General features: G+C 34.9%; 3 protein-coding genes across 3 annotated transcripts; 1 reads left to right on the forward strand and 2 right to left on the reverse strand.

Annotated features, from left to right (window-relative positions):
* Nucleotides 1-7,002: 7,002 nt before the first annotated feature.
* LOC109219479 lies at nt 7,003-8,001 on the reverse strand. The gene is made up of 2 exons (XM_019383938.1): nt 7,863-8,001; nt 7,003-7,500 (listed from the first exon to the last, which is right to left on the reverse strand). Exons 1-2 carry the CDS (start codon nt 7,899-7,901, stop codon nt 7,081-7,083), a joined length of 459 nt encoding a protein of 152 aa, XP_019239483.1. The 5' UTR covers nt 7,902-8,001; the 3' UTR covers nt 7,003-7,080.
* LOC109219476 lies at nt 7,965-10,238 on the reverse strand. The gene is made up of 4 exons (XM_019383936.1): nt 9,643-10,238; nt 8,559-9,109; nt 8,268-8,472; nt 7,965-8,178 (listed from the first exon to the last, which is right to left on the reverse strand). The coding sequence occupies exons 1-4, from the start codon at nt 10,236-10,238 to the stop codon at nt 7,965-7,967; spliced, it is 1,566 nt and encodes a 521-aa protein (XP_019239481.1).
* Nucleotides 10,239-10,785: 547 nt separating this feature from the next.
* LOC109219480 lies at nt 10,786-18,155 on the forward strand. The gene is made up of 5 exons (XM_019383940.1): nt 10,786-11,231; nt 11,981-12,439; nt 13,758-13,886; nt 15,847-15,999; nt 17,843-18,155. Exons 1-5 carry the CDS (start codon nt 10,893-10,895, stop codon nt 18,149-18,151), a joined length of 1,389 nt encoding a protein of 462 aa, XP_019239485.1. The 5' UTR covers nt 10,786-10,892; the 3' UTR covers nt 18,152-18,155.
* Nucleotides 18,156-20,058: the final 1,903 nt, after the last annotated feature.

Genomic DNA, 20,058 nt, shown 5'->3' on the forward strand with positions numbered 1-20,058 from the left:
ACCTTGTCATTTGTCCCTTCACGTAATATTTATAACAGTAACTGATCATTTCACAACTTCATCTCCGTATAATAATGTTGTATCGATTGTCCTTTCCAGAAGAAAAAGGAAAGAAATATCCATTTTGTTCTTTAGAAATTACATGAAAAAACAAAGAGAAGAAAATTTAGTTGTGTTTAATGGCGAAGGCAGGATTTTCGCTAAAGATGTTTAAGTTAACAAACTAAAAAAGATTGTAGCTAGTGAGAATTGAACTAGCAACCTCACAAAGGTTTTGAAGCCCCTTGACTATTGAGTTATGCTTTTGGGCTATGGAAATTGGTTTGAGTGAATTCTTATTTCTCTGTTGTTTGTCAAGTTTTGACTTTTGCTAAGTTCAAAAAAAAAAAAGTGTTGTGTCAAGTCCAAAGCTGTGACGACCCAACCCGTCGTCTCATGTATTACAGCCCCGTTTCCCCCATTTATTGCTCTTTCATGTTTTATTATCAGCAACGGGTGAGTTAGAGTTGAATTGAATTGGTTTGGATAGGAAATGAGATACTTAGTCTCTTTAAGGAAGGTTTGGTTTGGAAAAGTCAACCGAACGTTGACTTATTAGTTAGAAGGCTCGGATGTGAATTCCGGTGATTCGGTTAGCTTCGGGAGGTGATTTGTGACTTAGGAGTGCGATCAAAAGTGATTTTGGAGGTCCGGAGTAGAATTAGGCTTGAATTGGCAAAGTTGGCATTTTGGCGAATTCCGGTGGATAGGTGAGATTTTGATCCGAGGGTCGGAATGGAATTCCGAGAGTTGCACTAGCTCCGTTAGGTGATTTTGGATATGTGTGCAAAATTTCAGGTCATTCGGAGGTGTTTTGGTCGGGTTTTTGATCGAATGCGTAATTCGGAAGTTTTTAAGAAACTTAGGCTTGAATTCGATGTGATTTGATGGCTTTAGCGTTGTTTGATGTGGTTTGATGATGGGAACAAGTTTGAATGAGGTTTTAGGATGTATTGGTGTTTTTGGTTGAGGTCCCGGGGGCCTCGGGGTGAATTCGGGTGGTTAAACGGAGAATTCGGAGTTTGTTGCAGGTTTGAAGTTGCTGGTTCTGTCATTTCCGCATCTGCGGAAAAGGGACCGCATTAGCGGTTCCGCAGATGCAGCGTATTGGTCGTAGAAGCGGTCCTTGAGGGACCAGGGCTTTCCGCAGAAGCGGACGAAGTTCCGCAAAAGCGGTCACCGCAGAAGCGGTTTTGGGACCGCAGAAGCGGTCCTGGGCGACTTGAAGGAAAACTGCAGATGCGGTGAGTAGGCCGCAGAAGCGGAAACCGCAGAAGCGGTGAAATTGTCGCAGAAGCGAAAACAACTGTTACAGAAGGGTTTTTTTATATATTGTTTTCATCCGCGAACAAGAGTTGGTTTCCACCATTTTAAAGCGGTTTTGAGAGCTTTGAGCGAGAATTTTCGAGGGCTTTGACTGAGAATCAATTGGAGGTAAGTTCCTTGGTCTAAAAATTCGAGTTTATGGTAGAAATTACATGTAAATTGTGGAAAATTCATCAAAAACGGGTCAAGCTAGGGCTTGAAAAGTTGTGATGTAAAAACGAATTTTGAAAGGGCATTTGAACTCCGATTTTGGTAAAATTGGTATGTGTAGACTCGTGGCGAGACGAGGAATCCAGTGATGTAAATTTCGTAATTTTTCGAGAAGTGGGCCCGGGGCTCGGGTTTTGCCAACTTAGTGAATTTTGGTATTTTTTCGAGTCTTTTCGATTGGGTTATGTTTCTTTAGCCTGTTGTAATATATTCATTGTGGTTTTAATCAGATTCGGCGTGCGAAGAGGTTGATTCGAAAGGCAAAGGCATAGCGAGCTAGACTTGTGGCCGGCTTGAGGTGAGTAATAGATGTAGATGATGACCTGAGGGTTTGAAACCCCGGTATATCACATTGTGACGCTATATTGAGGCGAGACACGTACTCTATAACGAGTGCAGGGTCGATTGTGACTGGGGATTGTGACCTAGTCCGTTCCGATTGATGTTCGTACTGTGTTCTTGACTAGAAATTGTTTGGTAAAGCAGCATTGACAACATTGAGCTGATCTGTCAATTTGTCAATAGTTTGTTGCATGGCAGTCACCCTGTCTGCCTCTTGTGCCCTATAGGCTAAATCCTCGGTGCGCTCTGGTTGGAATCCCTCGAATTTATCAAAAATTTCGGCTGCCTCTGTGGCTGCCGTCTGCCGGTCTCCCTCGGAGTCGCGACTGATGTTTTCTATGTCAGCTTCGGCCTGGAGTACTTTGCGGTCTAGGTCGTCCAATCTTTGCACTAGGCTGGTTCTTAGTTTAGGCACCGTATCCACGATGGGCCGTAATACCTCAACCGTCTCTTCAAGGGCCGCAATGCGGTCCCCATGATTCACCATGGTCAGAAATAGTGCTAATGTCAATGCGTTCCCTCGACCGATGTCGAGCCTAGGCTCTGATACCAACTGTTACGCGGCGCCTTCCTGAGATTCCTTGGAAGGGCGATGTAAGGCTAAGCAACTGATGTCAGTGCAGTTACTGTCTGCCAACTGAGGTCCCCTCCGTACGCTAGACTAGATTGTCAGTGCCGTACGGGAAAACCAATGTCAAGAGCAATTGAGAGAACATAAATGAGAATTGAGAATGAAAGAAAGCTTGATTGCATTAATGAAAGCTATTACAGAAAAGCAACACGGTGTCGAGGGGGAGAGACACCAGTACAGAGAAGTGATTGCTTGCTAGAAAGTTTGATTGCTTGATCCCCCCTAATAATGCTTAAAAAAATAATCCAAAACTACAAGACTAGACTTGACTAAGCTAGAGAAACATAATGAAAGTACATGAAATAAAACTACTCTATATTTACAATGAAAATGACTTAGTTTTCTATAAGGCAGCAGCAGGTCCGTTGTCAGCAGCAGTGTCTTTGGCATCACGGTCTGCGCGCGCGGCGCTGTTGGCATCTGCCTGCGGCTTGGCGCTGGCGAGGGATATCGGTGGGGCGACAGAGGCACCTGCGCGCTTGTCACTTAGCGCGGCCAAGATCACGGGGCCGTCTGTGGCGCTAGGCATTGGGAGGCTTGCTAGGACGCCACGGGGCATGCCCAAGGGGTCATGGGGTATGGCTGGAAAGCCGCCCATGACATTAGTTATGAAAGACTAGAACCAATTACCTAATTAAATATGTTGAATATCATATATTTGAATGTGTGCTCAAGATGATGTCCATGGTAACAGAGGTGATAAGTGGTGTGCCATTCTTTTACTTACTTGAGCGGCTCAACTGCCGAATTGGGTTGCGGGAATTGGGGAAAGGCCGAGCTCATTAGTGATTAAATTGTTGGCCTAATTCCGATAAACATGTAAGTTAGCTCTACTTTATAAATTAATATAACTTCTAATGGCTTCCATAATACCTACGACATTCATAATAACCTCCATAATTCTGACCTTACAATAATCTCAAAGTATAGAAAGAATAATGGATACCGTTAGAATGCTTTACGCGCGTTTTTAAATTTATTATCGTGATTATGTACACGTTCGCGTGACATAATTATGATTCCTAAAATAAATCGAGGTACGCATTCGCGTGACCTTGACCAAACAATCGTAATAATTAATAAAGTGTGACTAATTGTGTACACGTACGCGTGACATGATTCTTGATACGTCAAACGAGACGAGTACACGTACACGTTACTCTTTTTCAAAGATAACTCCATAAAACGCCATAGTTAACGGTAAAAGGTAAAAAATACATAAGTTCTAAAATATGTAATTAAGCATTTAATTAAGCCAAGTAAGATTAAAGCGACCGTGCTAGAACTACGAAACCCGGGAATGCCCAACACGTTCTCCCAGATTAACAGAATGCTTCGTTCACTTTGGATTTTGGACCATTTATTTGCTCGCCGCTTTTACCTACGGTATTAAGGAATTAACCAGTTTTTATAAGGTATTTAAAGTTTAGTCAGATGAGGGGCAAATCTTCAAAATACTTCTTCTTGCAACTCAACTTAAAAACAATATCTGCAAATCAGTATGTAAATCCCGAGTGTTTGTAATTTGTATTTGAACTAAACATGGATGAAGCTCCTGTAACACCAATATAATTGCGGTGCCTCCTTTTTTTTTTTCTTAAAAAGGCATATGAAATTCGATTTTACATACTGATTAACTGTTTTTTATTTTAAAAAAAAAATTGAGTTTCAAATTTTCAATCATACAAAACTTTTTAGCCATGTGGAGGCAAACTTCAGACTGAGTTCTAAAGGCTTGGCCAGTTCCTAACCTCATAACCTTATAAGGAAGTTTTCAAATTTCAGCTCGTAAGTTTGAAAGTAAAAACTGGCCAACATAACTTCAGAAATTCTTCAGTAGTCTTTGGCAATTCAAATTAATTGGGATTTTAACACAGTATAATTAGTAATCTATTAAAATAATAATCGAAAAATATACATTTTACTATATTAATATTATCGCATATTTGACTAGCGACTGTAATTATTCTTGGTGACCGACCAAATTTAGACTGAAGTTCCAAACTTCAGCCCCATGAATGAAAACTCAATTCTGATGTCTGAAATTTGATCTTAATGCAGCTGGATTTTAAATACTTTATAAATTTTAGCTATTCTTTAAATAACAGTTCTCGAAAGACTATTTGTGTACTTGCCCCAATTTGGACCTAAGGTCATTTTATCGTAGACGAATTTATAATTTAAAATAGGAATTTTTACCTCCTATAGCAAAGGTTAACACCTTATTTATTTTAAAGAAATACCATTTAAATAAATTATATTCTATAGATACCTTTTATGGTTTATAGCAAAATTTCTAATTTTGGTTATCTCCTACACTTTAGCCACTAAACACGCCTCTCTCCCTTTTCAGATTTTTCTCTCTCATAGTTACCGTATTTCATAAAAACTTCTCAATACACGTTCTTCCTCTCTCTCTATTTTGATACAATCTATTCTCTTTTCCATTACCTATAAACACGCTCAAAATCAGAGAAACCTCCTCACCCACACCGCTGCTTCCTCCTTCCCCAATCTCGGCTAAACCCTAATTTCCTCTGGATTTTTGTCAATTGTTTCTATAATTAGTGTGGTAAGTATTTAATTTTTTTGATTTTTGCTATTTTTGCTTATTCTCAACATCTCTACTCACCAAGTTTTCTCTAATCAACAGTATCCAAGCGTATCCTCACAATGTCTGAGAATACACCCCGCAAGTTGATTACCAGAGGTATACCTCTTAAAATTCTCACTTTTGATGGGCCCTGTTTCTCCTTGCAAATCACTCAAGGGGAATTGGATGCAGGTTTAGCCAAAAATATGGCATTGGAGAAGAGAACAAAATCTCGCCATGACAATTTCAAAGAAACCCAAGTCGAGAAATCATTGAAGGAAACAAGACTTCCCTTTGCGGAAAAGAGGAAAAAACATATTTCTGAAGCTTCATCTGTCAAGGGGAAGGAGGTTGAAGCAAGTAAAAGCTCGGATACACTGGAAGAAAAGGTAATTTCTGATATATTCATATTTATTGTTTGATGTATTCATCTGTATTTATATGTATAAACATGTTACTTCAATGTTTTTTATGTATATAAATACATGTACATATATTTAGATTTATGCAAAAACTATATTATATGTATTTTTGTACTTACAGAAATTTACATATACAAATATGTATATGTATTCTGATGTATTCAAATTGACTTTTATTTAATTGTTTCTTGAATAATGCATTTAGATTTATTTGGATGTATTCAAATAGTTCTTTCACTATTTTTACCTTAATAGACTGACCTTTTCATACTTCATACAGTTGTATTTATAAGGATTTTCAAAGTTCCCACCACTGTTTTATTCTAATTGCAATGTCTTTATTTGTTGTATGCGTATGTATTATATACGTACATATATTTATATCACCGACATCTTACCCCTGTTTATTTTTGTAGTTTGTATTTAGTTGTATTCATATGTATTCATATCAGTTGTACTATGAAGTATGTCTTGTATTCAGTTGTATTTACATGTATTTATTCATGTTAAATGCAGGAAATTAAGCTATTTGTGAAAATAGCTATTTGTGCTCTCCTCTGGGACTATGCTATGCGGAAGATAGACGCAGATGCCATAAGTGAGAATGAAGCACCCTCAAAGATTGCTAGGCAAATTACGGAGTCAGATTCAAAGTTGCAGGTAGTGTTAGAGTAGTTTAGGTGAATATAGTTTTGGAATGGTTGTTTTAGGTGAATACTGTTTTTTTGAATAGCTTTTTGGTGAAGATGGTATTCAGTTAGAAAAAACAATGTTTTAATCACTTTATCAACAGTGTTCATATATGACAATTGCAACTTTTCAATCTATGTTTCATTGTTTTGTTCGTAAGTATTCATGCTTAATCTACAGTTTCTACTCATATGTATCTTACAGGATATATTCATACGTATTCAGCAGGGCGTATAAATATGTATTAATATTCAGTCACTTGGCTTATATATCAAAGTCAGAAACTGTATGCTTCTGGTTTATACGTATGTACTCAACTTGATGTATTTATTTTACTTAAGCAGGTTATATTCATACTTATACAAATCTATAAGTAATTGTATTTATTTTGTTTGATTTGTATAGTCAAGGCAGACACAATGTATAAGACCATTTGTATTTTTGTACGTATTCAACATTGTATATTAGTACGTAATCAGCTCCAGTCGCGTGCATTGTATATCCAATTAATAGACTTAATAATACAATATCTATAATTACATATTCAGCAGATTGTATATGTATTTATTGAAATTATTATATTATATCTGACTATTTAGTTGTATTCGGATGTATTTTGATTAGTTATGTATATACAACTCAGGCACTGTCTATAAAAAATTGTTTAAGTATATGTTGACAAGGCTGTATTCGAATGTATTCAACACAATACTACAACTAAATATATCCAGAATCTATTCACGAAAAGGTTCAAAATTTATTACTTCACAATGTCATTGGAGCACTAATACATGTCAGAGTGTTAACTAAATCATACGTGGAGCATTTCAACACGTTCGCTTATTATGTCCTCCCTGCCCACAAATGCTACATGAATGTTGATTTTTCGGCTGCAGCAATTCACTGAGAGGTTTATCGCCCTTCTTCTTTGGCCTTCCAGGAGGTCTTTTCCATTTGGGTGGTAATACAACATCCTCTGCGACATGTGCTGGTATATTCCAGTCATTTCTGTCCGGTAGCGGGTACACAGGCACATCGTATGTCATCACAACTGAATTTGGTTTGTAATAATTAGAGCAATAATCTTCTGGCATTAGAAACTTGCTCTTCAGTACAGCCCAAGCATGTGGGCATGGTAATTCATCAATTTGGAACCTCCCACAAACGCATTTTCTCTCTAACAGGCAGACGGTGTAATACCTCCCTCCATTGTTAACCGTATGTAAGTATTCAGTCGATGGTACCACCTACATTTAAACATAGACCTATAAGTTTTGAGCACATATAAATGAATTTTTGTATGTAAAATGCAGAATTATTCAGTTAAATACAACTGAAATGTTTGAATACAGAAGAATACATCATAAATGTAGACCGACAGACTATAAACTATAATTAAGTCTTAGCTTATGAATACAATGACATACATCAAACATCTGCTAAACTTTAGGCAGCTGAAAAGAAACACAAAAAATTATAAGGCTACTGCATGACAATACAACTGAATACGTCTATCTAAAAAATTTTGTATAACTTATTTCAGAAAACAATTAAGCTTTCTAAAGAAATAGCTTAATATATGATACAATGACATTAAAATAAAACTTACAGTCATGCGTGTAGACATTGCCTCATTCAAAGTCAGCATCTCCTGATATTTTTTTTCAAGCGTTGTGTATGTCTGTGTAGCTTCTTTGCGATTATTGCAATTCTAACGTCCAAACATCTTCCTAACTTCTTCGAGGAAGTCGTATATTGGTAATTCCCTTGCTAACACTAGTGCGGCATTAATTGACTCAGCAATATTTGACGTCATGGTCCATCCCCTATTAACAGGTGCATACAACCTAGCCCACTTTTCGTATCTAGCTAACTCCAAGTATTCTTTCACCCTAATATCTACCTTCTCCACCTTCTCCATCAGACTGTCAAATTCAGCTTGTGTGTATGCTTTTTCCATCGAGAAGTATATCTCGCTCAACTTTACATGGCTCTTTTTGAATTTCTTATATACGTTGTTCCATAGATGCCATATACAGGCAAAATACGGTACATCTGATACACTCTCGATACAGATTTAATGATACTCTCATTTCCATCTGAAACGATGCACATGTTTTCCCTATCACCGTATGCTATCTTGAATTGCTCAAAGAACCACGTCCAAGCAGCATCATTCTCTAAATCAATAACACCATATGCTAGTGGCATTATATGACCTGTAAAGGTATTGAATACATATTTTTAAAACATGTATTTCAATCTTTAAAATATTAACAAAATTTATTATAATGCACGTACTCACCTGCACCATCCAACGTGCTTGCCGAGACGAATGTCCCGGTGTAGTAAGATTTTAGGTGACTTCCATCCACAACCACAATGGATCTACAATGATCAAACCCCTTTATAAAGGCATACAAAGATATATACACATACATGAACTCATTTTTGGGCGATTTTACCATTCTGATGTGCGAACCTGGATATGTCATATCCATTGTATTTAAGTATCCTGGTAATTTTTTGTATGAATCAGCCGGTTCACCTCTCAAAAAATTCATTGCCTTTTCTTTAGCCCGCCACGCCAACATGTAGCTAACATCTACACCTAAATCTGATTTCACATCATCAATAATATCCTTTGGGGTGTATTTCCTCTTATGATTAGTAAGCTTAGGCCTAATCATACCACCTATAAGGCTGCTACTTGCCTGTCGCTGCTCATACACCTTGTCCTTCAGCGGACATGTATGGTTATCAATGAACTCTCTCACTTTGAATAGTTCAGATTTGTTAATGCTCGAAGCCTTAAACCTCCATTCACAATCTTCTGACATACATAATAATGCATAGCTGCAAAGAATTTATCATTATACATATGATTAGCATAAATGTTTAGAAAAAATGCACTCATATACACATGAATACATTCTGACATCTATATATATAAATGTTTATACAACTGAATACAATTATATAAAATGGTATACATTTAAATATAACTGAATACAATTATAGTTATATGCATACACTTAAATACACATGAATACATTCTTACACTGATATATAAAATTTTATACAACTGAATACAAATATATAAAATGGTATACATTAAAAAATAACTGAATACAATTATAGTTATATGCATATACTTAAATACAAATAGTAAACAAAATAGGAAAATAATGAGAGCCATTGTAATGTAATTATATCAGTAAAATACATACGAATACATGTATTTAAAGACCATAAACAAACAGTTAACCACATCAGTGAAGATCAAGTGAAAATCCACAAATACGCATAAACAAATCAACGTATAACTTACAACTCCAACCAATAATACAATATACAAAAAATTAAAGAATAATTAAATACAATCAAACCTAACAGCGTTAGACCTATCAACCCGGAATTGAAACCTTTGAGATATAGCATAATTCTCCATCACCTCTTTCAATGTAGCCTTATCCTTATATACTTGTCCAGCCATAACCTCCCTTTGATTAGTTTTTGAAATTATCAAATCCTTGTCCAGTTCAAACACCCCAATTGCTTCTCCTAAATTGACAAAATCTAGAGCAAGCGTATCATCTGTACCGGAATCATACCTTTGAAGTGATTCATCTATTTGCACAATATCACCTTGAATTAAACTACGATCGGATACAAGTTCTTTTTCAATCATTGTAATGCACAAAGGATACATCCCGAATTCTCTGTTCTTTTTTTTCAATTCTACACACACACTGTAACCCATGTCATTGTGTATTTCAATTGGCGTGCTATTCCCTTCTACTTTGTATTGGATTTTATTGGACTTTGAGCTCAAATCTATGCCCAGTTGATTGGAAATTGACGCAACCAAATCATTATACGATGCATACTCCTTTATTAGTATTCCCTCAATTGAATAATCGACGTAATTGCTCTCATCGTTCCACTTGCCAGAATGACGCAACAACTCTGTTAAACTTGCCATATATACAATGGAATTATACCGTATTTTGTATACAATTGTATCAATCGCACTTCTTCGTGGTTGAAAAGAGAGCTGGGTACAGAAAAAAGGGAGAACTCAAATTCCAGATGTTGCCCTTGTTTTCGCTATTTTTCTTGTTGAATCGTGAAAGGAGGAATACAGATTAATGGGTAATAGTTTTTGTTAGTTGAGTTAAATTAGGAGAATATCAGGTGAATTGATTTCCTTTCCGTTTTAAACAAGTTCAACCTTCCATATTTTACGCGAAATACGTTACTGTATTCACGATAAGGCCGTGTGAATACATTCGAATACATCTCAAGCTTAGCTGGAATTCCCTGATTCACGCCTATTTTTGTTATTGTATTAATGAATACAATAGCTTAAATACATCAAATACATCTTATAACCACATAAAAGGTATCTATAATACGTAACATAGCAAAAAGTATCTATAAATGACTAATTACACCTAAAAAATAGTGCTTTATGAAAAATTCTCTTTAAAAATCCATTCTACTTTCTGCTCTATGTTTTGTACTTTTCCCTCATAGAAGTCTCGTATTTAAAATCATTTTGCTTCCTCCTTCTGCCACTTATCATCTTATATATATATCCTCTCCAAAAGCACACTGTATCTACGCTTTCAAGAAAATGAATAGTCACAACACCTACCTTATATGTCTCTTTTTCCTTGTTATTTTAACCACCTTCGGATTTTCCTTTGCAAAACAAACAAACCCCACCTCAAAAATCCTCAAATTTAATCAATTCTTGAATTCAGTTTATGAATGGAGAATTCAACAGCAGAAACAAGTAGATGCCAATAATCTGAAACTTGGAGCCCCCACTGTGATAGCAGGAGTTTTGTGTTTTATAGCAGCCTCTATTTCTAGTGCAGGTGGAATTGGAGGTGGAGGATTATACATACCTATTCTAACCATTGTTACTGGTGTTGACCTCAAAACAGCTTCAAGCTTTTCTGCATTTATGGTAATGTTAAACTGTGTGATCGTCTCATTTAAAAATTTTATTTATTAAAAATTCACGCTTTTGATTTTAATTATATTATCTCTCAATATAATACAACCAATGTCAGTTTTAAGTCATGCCTACTTGTAACGCATGAGTTCCAATACCAGTTTTGACTCACGCTTCTTTTTAATGCATGAGCTTCTTTTACCTCATGTTTATTCTTAACACTACTGGGTTGTTGTTGTTGTTGTAGTATCTCTCAATATGTCCCATAAGTATGTGCCTGACTTTTTTTTTCTTTTTTGAGTACCTAGAGGCGGAGCTAGGTTTTCAACCTTTTAGGTTTTGAATTTTAAAACGACGACTTCAAGTGCTAATGACTATATTCTAAATTTAATATTTACATATTTAATGAATTTTATAACATAAATATACTATTTGACCAAACGTTATTGGGTTCGATCGAACCCTAGCTCAGCTTCTACCTCCGCCCTCGTGAGTATCAGTGAAATTTGAACGCTGCACCTCTTGCTTGGCACGATACGATATTATCTCATATAAAAGTTTAATCTGAAAGTACACATTTAATTATTTATAGTAATATTATGTCTCACCACGCTCTTCACGTGTGAGCCTGATTTTTTTTTTCCCCAATACTGGTGAGATTTAAACATACGAGACCTCTTTCGTGTTTTAATACAACGTTGAAGAGTGTCAGCATAGAAAGAGCATATTTTTAATTATTTAATTATATTATGTCTCAACAGGTAACAGGAGGCTCGATCGCTAATGTCGTTTGCAGCATGTTTTTACCAAGTCCAAAACATGGGGGAAAGATTTTGGTTGATTTTGACATAGCTTTACTCTCACAACCATGCATTCTTTTGGGAGTTAGTATTGGAGTAATTTGCAATCTTGTCCTACCAGAATGGCTTATTACTATTCTGTTTGTAGTCTTTCTTGCTTGGTGCACTTTCAAGACATTCAAATCAGGAGTTTATTATTGGAAAATTGAGTCTGAAGAAGTGAGGAGAAATGGATTGCTTAAAAATGAGAATTTTGAAGGAATTGAAGGGGTTAATATCAATGGTGTAAAAGAACCTTTGTTGTCGAAAAAGGAAGCAAAGGGAATAAGGAGTATTCCTTGGATGAAAATGGGAGTACTTGTGATGATTTGGTTTTCCTTCTTTTTCCTCTATCTTCTTCGTGGAAATCGATATGGACAAGTATGTCTCTTTATCTTATCTTCACTACTTTTAAATTTACCATTTTACTGGATGAAATTGTTTGAAAGCGAGTCTTGGAGCAACAGTAAAGTTGTTTCTATAAGACATATAGGTTACATATTCGAGTCGTGAAAGCAATCACTGATGCTTGTATCAGAGTAGGTTGCCTATATCATATTCCTCGGGGTTGCGGCCCTTTCCCAAATCTTGCGTAAACGCAGGATACTTCGTGCATTGTACTTGCCTAATAGATGAAATAGTTTGAAGTCGAGCTTTGGAGCAACAATAAAGTTATTTCTATGTGACCTATAGGTTACATGTTCGCTATGGAATCAGCCATTGATGCTTGCATCAGGGTAGATAGCCTGTATCAAACCCCTCAAGGTTGCGCGACCCTTCTTCGGACTCTGCGTGAACGCAGAATATTTGTTGCATCGGGCTGCCCTACTAAATGAAACTGTATCTCAAATTCCTTGCAAAACTAGGTTAATTAATTTCTCCTAATCACCTTTTAATTATATTCTAGTTGTTAGTAGTTATAATTTTTTTTTGTGTCTCCTTGTTTTTTATAAAGATAATTATTTGTCGATGATTTCCGGCAAAAATTGTATTTGCCATTGACAGACTGGAGTTGGTGCCTCAATGGGGCAAAAAGTGGAAAAGTCATTTTACTATCTTAAACCAACCTTGTTGCTTTCTAAATATTAAAGTCACATATTTAACTTGAATTAAATTGTCTTTTTCTTGCACGAAAGGCCAAGAGACAGTATTTAACTATTTATTAAGAAGAGTACATGCATTTCATTTTCATTAATTGTTAAATGGGAACAGAACTTGGTTTGAAACTTAGGAGTTGTCTTATTAGTATTGCTCAAATTCTAGGTAATTTATGTTAATAGACAAATAAAGTGAAGACTGAAGAGTCAGATATGAAATACTCTATCCGTCTCATTTATGCAAATGTGTTATTATTAGAGAAGTCAAACAATTTTTTTAATACGATTTTCTCAAACTCCTTAAATAATTTGAATTCGTATTAACTATGCTGACTTATATTACTTTTCATATATATATATATATATATATATATATATATATGAAGCATTAATATAAGATTTATTTTTCAAAAATGAAAACTTGAAGAATCCACATCGTAAATTAGATACTTTGACCCTCGTACCCTGAACCCTTGCACATACATTGAAACAGAGGGAGTAACTTTTATCCAGCATGCAAAAAAATTTTACATGGCGAAATTAATAACCTGATTAAATTGATAATATGAAAATTTTCTTGTAGTAACTTTTATCTTTTGCAGGGCATAATTCAGATGGAGGCATGTGGGTTGGGATACTGGATTATCTCATCAGTTCAATTTCCTCTAGCAATAATTTTTACATCATGGATCTTATACAACAGAGAAAATAAGCAGAATTCAAAGAAGCAGGTATTTAAAAAAAATATTCCCATTTCCTACCTGATATATATAGAGGAAGTTGAAGGGGAGCCATGGAGTAACAGTAAAGTTGTCTCCGTGTGACCTATAGGTCATGAGTTCGAGCAGTGGAAGCAGCCACTAATGTTTGCATTAGGATAGGTTGTCTACATCACACCCCTTATGATGCACAGTCCTTCCTCCGACCCTACATGAACGCGGAATATTTTGTGCATCGGGCATATATATATACTAGTGAATTTGACCACGCTTCGCGCGATCATTAAAAATATTTTTTGAAAGGTAGATTTAGTAAATTCACCGATAAATGAAAAAGAAATAAAATATAAAAAAATTTTAGTTGTTGATAAGCAAAAAAAAAAAAAAAAAAAGAATTAATCCATACATTTACATCATAAAAACGTAAGAAAGTAAAACTAATATGACAATAAAAACAAAAGCTTTACTAAAAAGAAAATATCATGGTATTCTTGCTTATACACAACTGATAGTCCCAATACAAATCATGTGAATCTTCCCAATTGAAGTTTTGGGAAGCTTTACCTTGGAAGCGATGCACAGTATTTGGCAGCATATAGTATCTTTGTCACTTGGCTTAATTTTGTTATATGTTCATTTATGTCATCCTCGAGCTAACAAATGCATACTCAAACTTTTTCATCCAGTCTCATTGCCGGATGTGGTTAACACTGGCTCTTAATAATTTACATCCTTTGACCTGTCCATAATTTTTAAATACCCATCACAGTGCTTAAATGCAACGTCACATGTATAAAAATATATTACCACTCATAAGCCCAAAGTGAAGAAATTTAAGAAAAAGAATGACAATTTAAGTTGCAATCAGTTTCTTGTACATAAACACATATGGACAACAATGAAAATATCAAATTCTCTACGATTTTGTAACAATTTCTAAAATCATCTTTATTTTGAATTAACCAAATCAATTAACAAATATGAACAAAGAAAAAAAGTAGGGAACAGAGAACGGAGGAAAGAAAGAGATAAATTTTGAGAATCAAAAGTTTCTTTTTAATTCCATTAAAAAGGAATATAAAAAGTTGGCGTTGTAATACGTTGATTTAACTTTTTTTTTTTTACAAGGTATGAGAAAGGTTTGAGTAGAAATAGTCCTGAATATTTATTATTTCATTTGTTTTAATTTTCATTCTTGTTGATGCATAAATGTTAAAACTATTTTGTTGATTCAAGTGATAGTGTTATCCGAAGAATAACCATATAGAAAGCAAAGAATTCAATGGAACTTTAGAGATTTAAGAGACTTTAAATATTTTATGAGAAGTGCAAGGAAACATCAAGGAACATTTAAACTTAATATATATATATATATATATATATATATATATATTTTATGAGAAGTGCAATGGTATTTATTTAAAATAGAAGTATTTCAAGTATCTAAAACATGTAGTGTATTTACTTGTCCGGAAAAAAAAAGAAAAAAAAATTAAATGATAGAAGTCTAAAATACCTTAGCGTAGACTTTTTTTTCGCTCTGACTTTGACGTTAAGATGGCTCAAACCATGGTAAGCAAAACAAAGTTGTTGCAAGAGAAGCCATTCCAATGCCTTGTTTAAGTGCATTCTGGCTCTAGCTCCTCTTTTGTAACTCTCCAAAAAATAACTCATTAGTCATGGGGAAAGGAAACATTTTTTTGCCTTTACTAATGTTTAATACTCCACATTAATCACATCTTCTTTTTAAGAAGGTGACTTTTGAATTATTTAATATAGGACATAAATCAAAAAATAGGCAAAGAAAGTCAAAAAAAGGAGAAAAAAGATAAATAGGCTCCTTGACCATAGAGATGTGCCATGTCAGCATTTTTTCCCCTTCCTTTATATATATATATAGATAGGAAATTAACGTCTTGCAATTTATTTGCTTAATTTGTTGATTAACATTTAAATTGCCTAATTATTGAAGGAAGTAGCTGCCTGTGAAACTAAGAATGGATCTTCAGGAATGTTAATCTTCCCCTTAATGGCACTGTTAGCAGGGGTTTTGGGTGGTGTATTTGGAATTGGTGGTGGAATGCTTATTAGTCCCCTTCTAATTCAAGTTGGAATTGCACCAGAGGTAAATCTTCCCACCAACTACTGCTCTTCTATTTTTGTTATTTCCACTATAGAGTCGCTGAAGGGGAGTCTTGGAGCAACGGTAAAGTTGTCTTCGTGTGATTTATAGGTCACGGGTTCGAGCTGTGGAAGCAACTACTAATGCTTGCATTAAGGTAGCTGCCTCCATCACATCCCTTGGTGTGCGGTCATTCTCTGGACCTTGCGTGAACACGGGATGTGCTTTGCGCACTGCGCTGCCCTTTTTTGTCCACTTTAAAGTCTCCCTTGATTAACATTAGGTGCATTTGGTGTGACGGAAGTCTATTTTTACGAAAATATTTTTCATCAAAAAGTCATTTTGTGATGCTTATTGACCATTTTCCATAACTAAGTAGGAAAATAACTACCCTCACTTATGGCGGAAGTCATCTTCCTTACTACTATGAGCCCGTTTGAATTAGCTGATAAGTATAAGGTGCTGAAAAGCATTTTTAAGTACTGAAACTAATTTAATAAATAAGTAGTTACGTGTTTGGGTACAAGTGCTGAACTTGATAATAAGTTGCTGCAGTATTTGATAAAAAAGTGCTGATAAGCTCTTTTTCTGTTAAAATGACTTAAATAACCTTAGAACTGTTTACACTTATGAGGGCGTAATTTCTTCAAAATTTTAGATTTTAGATCGATTCAAATACAAAATATTTCTTTTGTCATTTTATTTTAAATACAACTGTGTTTAGATAAGATAATTTTATGATAAATATAATTTATTTTATGATAAGCATATAATTTATTTTATGATAAGCATATAATCATAAGTTATAATAATTAATAAATTGACAAAAAATTTTCAGTAAAAAATAAATATAAATAAGACAAATTATTTGAAGAGAAACAAACATTGTCGTTATCAGCACAACACTTAGCAAGCAATATACCAAAAATTTGATATGTCCTCATTTATTACATAAAGTTCAAAGATTAATACACAATCGCATACAGATATAAGTGTATGCAAAGGAATGGAGAATTTGCTTATCTTCAATAGTCAATGAGAAATTGCAGACTTGAAGAGGGGGGGGGAGGGGGAGGAGGGGGGGTTAGGTTGAATACTTGAGGCAGTGAGTATCGATGTTGGAGTTTTGTTCTAAAAAGGAATATTTTAAGATAAAATAGTAAAAATCTTGATCAAACTTAAAGTGCTTATAAGCTAAAAATTCATAAGTTGGGGGTGACGTCCTTATGGCTTTTGGCTTATTTTTGACTTATAAGCACTTTTAAATTTACCAAACGCGTCGATAAGCCGAAAAATGCTTATAATTTTAATTCCATATTACTTGTTCTAACTAACACTTAAACATCAATATTAATCTTTGGTACACAAAATTTTCATTAATATGCCTTCGGATTTGCTCATATTATTTAGTCTACAATTTTTAATATATATGTTTCCAAAAAATATTTTTCACTCAACTGCCAAACATCAAAAAACACATTCCAGGGAAAATATTTTCCTTAAAAAATGACTTCCGTCATACCTAACACGCTATAGTGCTACTTTTTTAATGCGCTTTTTTCACAGCCTGCACCACAAACTATTTATATTTGATAGCCGAAAAAGTGTATAAAATTTGTATTATTTTTGTATGAGTAATTACCTATTTGTGTAGTTAATATAACATACAGAATATATATATATATATATATATATATATATATATATATATTTATATATATATATATTTATATATACACACACAAAATTATGCATTTTCCGGCTATTATTTTGAGAGCGGCTATATAGTGTCATTTTCCCTTATATTTTTTTCCTAGGACTAATTAATGACTTTGTTTTCTAACAGGTAACAGCAGCAACTTGTTCATTCATGGTATTTTTTTCATCTACCATGTCAGCTGTACAATACCTATTTCTAGGCATGGAACATGTCAATACTGCCCTCATCTTTGCAATTATTTGTTTAATTGCCTCACTTATTGGATTGGTTGTGGTGCAAAGAGCTATAGAACATCATGGGAGAGCATCACTTATTGTATTCTCTGTTGGTATAGTCATGGCTTTAAGTATTGTTCTTATAACAAGTTTTGGAGTTGTAGATGTTTGGAGGGATTACACAAGTGGAAAGTACATGGGGTTCAAGCAGGCTTGTTAAAAAAGAAGAAGGGAATATATTGAGAGTTGTGCTAGTTTGAAGCGTTTCCGTGTGAGTCACGGATTCGAGCCATGGAAGCAGTTACTAATGCTTGCATTGAGGTAGATTGTCTACATCACTTCCCTGGGGTGCGGCCCTTCCCTGAACCCTGCGTGATGCTTTATGCACCGGGCTGCCTATTTTTTTTTACTAGTTTGAAGCGTGCTCTAGGTTTTGCATATTTGTGCTCTAATTAAAGGATATTATTAGGTGTTTGACAACATTTAGTTGAAGTCAGAAGTTGTACTAGTTTGAAGCGTTTCTTTGTGAGTCACAGACGTGGAAGCAGTTACTAGTGCTTGCATTATTAGGCTAGGCTGTTTACATCACTTCCTTGGGTACGATCCTTCTCCGAACCCTGTGTGAATGCAAAATGCTTTGTGCGCACCGGCTTGCCTCTATATTTTTTTTTTTTTTACTAGTTTGAAGCGTTCTCTAGGTTTTGCATATTTGTGCTATTATTAGGCGTTTGACAATATTTGGTTTGAAGTTGAAGCTGAAAAAGAGTAATTTCTAGAAATACTGAATGTATTTGAACATGATATTGACTTGAAAAAGTGTTAGTAAAAATTTAATATTTGTGAGTGAGAACTATTATTTCTTCCAATCATTTATTCTCTTGAAATATTTTTCAAATCACTAGTATCCTCATGGAATAAGTTAATAACTTCAAGACTCTAATAACTGGAAGCTGTTAGTTGAGGAGAAATTAGAATGTGAAATGAAGGGTCACAGTTGAAAATGTAGAGAATTACATGTTAGAAAACGTAGAGAACTTGGGAATTAAGAATTTTGTTTTTTTGTAAGGAACGGTTTACATTGTCACTTGTCAGTATGCCTATCCGACTTGAATCTGAATTTGTCGGCTCGATAAATTTTGAATACTGAATAATTGAACTGAAAAAAGGAAGTTAGTTTCCTCGTTATCGTTATAGTTATGGTATAGTACCATAATACCCATTTGCCTCACCATATTAGAAAAACAAAATGTCAACAAAATATTTTGAGAAAATTACAACTATGTACTGAAAGATGAATTGCTAAAGTTGAGAGACCTGACGCTGACACAATTTGATACATAAAAAACATTTGAGTATAGAAATTTTAGTGTCTTATAGAGTTTAGTGTGGAAGTGGGACTATGGGCTCTCGACAACATTACCCAGTTGTTGAAAGGCCCAACATTTAATTACAGGTCAGGCCTTAGTTAAGAATGGGTGCCTTTCAAAATTTAAAGCCCAACACAACACTTTGCATCCCCGCAACTATATTTTTAGTTTACACTTGCATAGCGCAGTCTAAACCGTGAAAAGGGTTGTGGAAAAGCAAGACAAGTGTCGCACTGCTAGGTGAAGCATCTGAATGCCCATCCTAGATGGTGAAAGTCCAGTAGCCGAAAGCAACACTAATTTATGTTCTCACACGACTAGCATGGGGCACGTGGAATCAACAAAGACTACCTTGCAATGCTAAATGCTAGTGGCGTAGCCACATACGTTGAAGGGTGGCCAACCGGACACCCTTCATCAGAAAGTTACACTGTGTGCATAGAAACTTTATTATGTATATAGGTCAAATATTATTTTCTATATGTGTATATTAAATTTTGAACACCCTTCGCGATATTCCTTGCTTCGCCACTACTAAGTACTCATGGGTGACCAATAGCAAAGTAGTATCGTGAAGGAAGGATCGACTCATTTGCCACGCAGATTCTCGTGAAATCTTCTTTCTTCGCCTTCAATTATATCAGAAAATGACTTGTATACTTTATTATGACTGTCCCATATCTTTAGCAATATTGTTATACACCTTTATATATTATTATACAATATTTATACACCTTTACAAACAACGTATCTATCATGT

This window comes from Nicotiana attenuata, unplaced genomic scaffold (genome assembly GCF_001879085.1).
Source record: "Nicotiana attenuata strain UT unplaced genomic scaffold, NIATTr2, whole genome shotgun sequence".
Taxonomy (NCBI): Eukaryota; Viridiplantae; Streptophyta; class Magnoliopsida; order Solanales; family Solanaceae; genus Nicotiana; species Nicotiana attenuata.

What these genes read in the sequence shown, in the direction of transcription:
- LOC109219479 (XM_019383938.1), bottom strand. Translation starts at nt 7,901, where the DNA reads ATGCTGACTTTGAATGAGGCAATGTCTACACGCATGACT. An exon ending in CAATGTCTACACGCATGACT is followed by an intron (nt 7,501 to 7,862) that starts GTAAGTTTTATT and finishes GTTTAAATGTAG; the next exon opens with GTGGTACCATCGACTGAATA.
- LOC109219476 (XM_019383936.1), bottom strand. Translation starts at nt 10,238, where the DNA reads ATGGCAAGTTTAACAGAGTTGTTGCGTCATTCTGGCAAGTGGAACGAT. An exon ending in GATAGGTCTAACGCTGTTAG is followed by an intron (nt 9,110 to 9,642) that starts GTTTGATTGTAT and finishes AATTCTTTGCAG; the next exon opens with CTATGCATTATTATGTATGT. An exon ending in TATGGCATCTATGGAACAAC is followed by an intron (nt 8,179 to 8,267) that starts GTATATAAGAAA and finishes TGAATTTGACAG; the next exon opens with TCTGATGGAGAAGGTGGAGA.
- LOC109219480 (XM_019383940.1), top strand. Translation starts at nt 10,893, where the DNA reads ATGAATAGTCACAACACCTACCTTATATGTCTCTTTTTCCTTGTTATT. An exon ending in GTGGAAATCGATATGGACAA is followed by an intron (nt 12,440 to 13,757) that starts GTATGTCTCTTT and finishes TATCTTTTGCAG; the next exon opens with GGCATAATTCAGATGGAGGC. An exon ending in AAGTTGGAATTGCACCAGAG is followed by an intron (nt 16,000 to 17,842) that starts GTAAATCTTCCC and finishes GTTTTCTAACAG; the next exon opens with GTAACAGCAGCAACTTGTTC.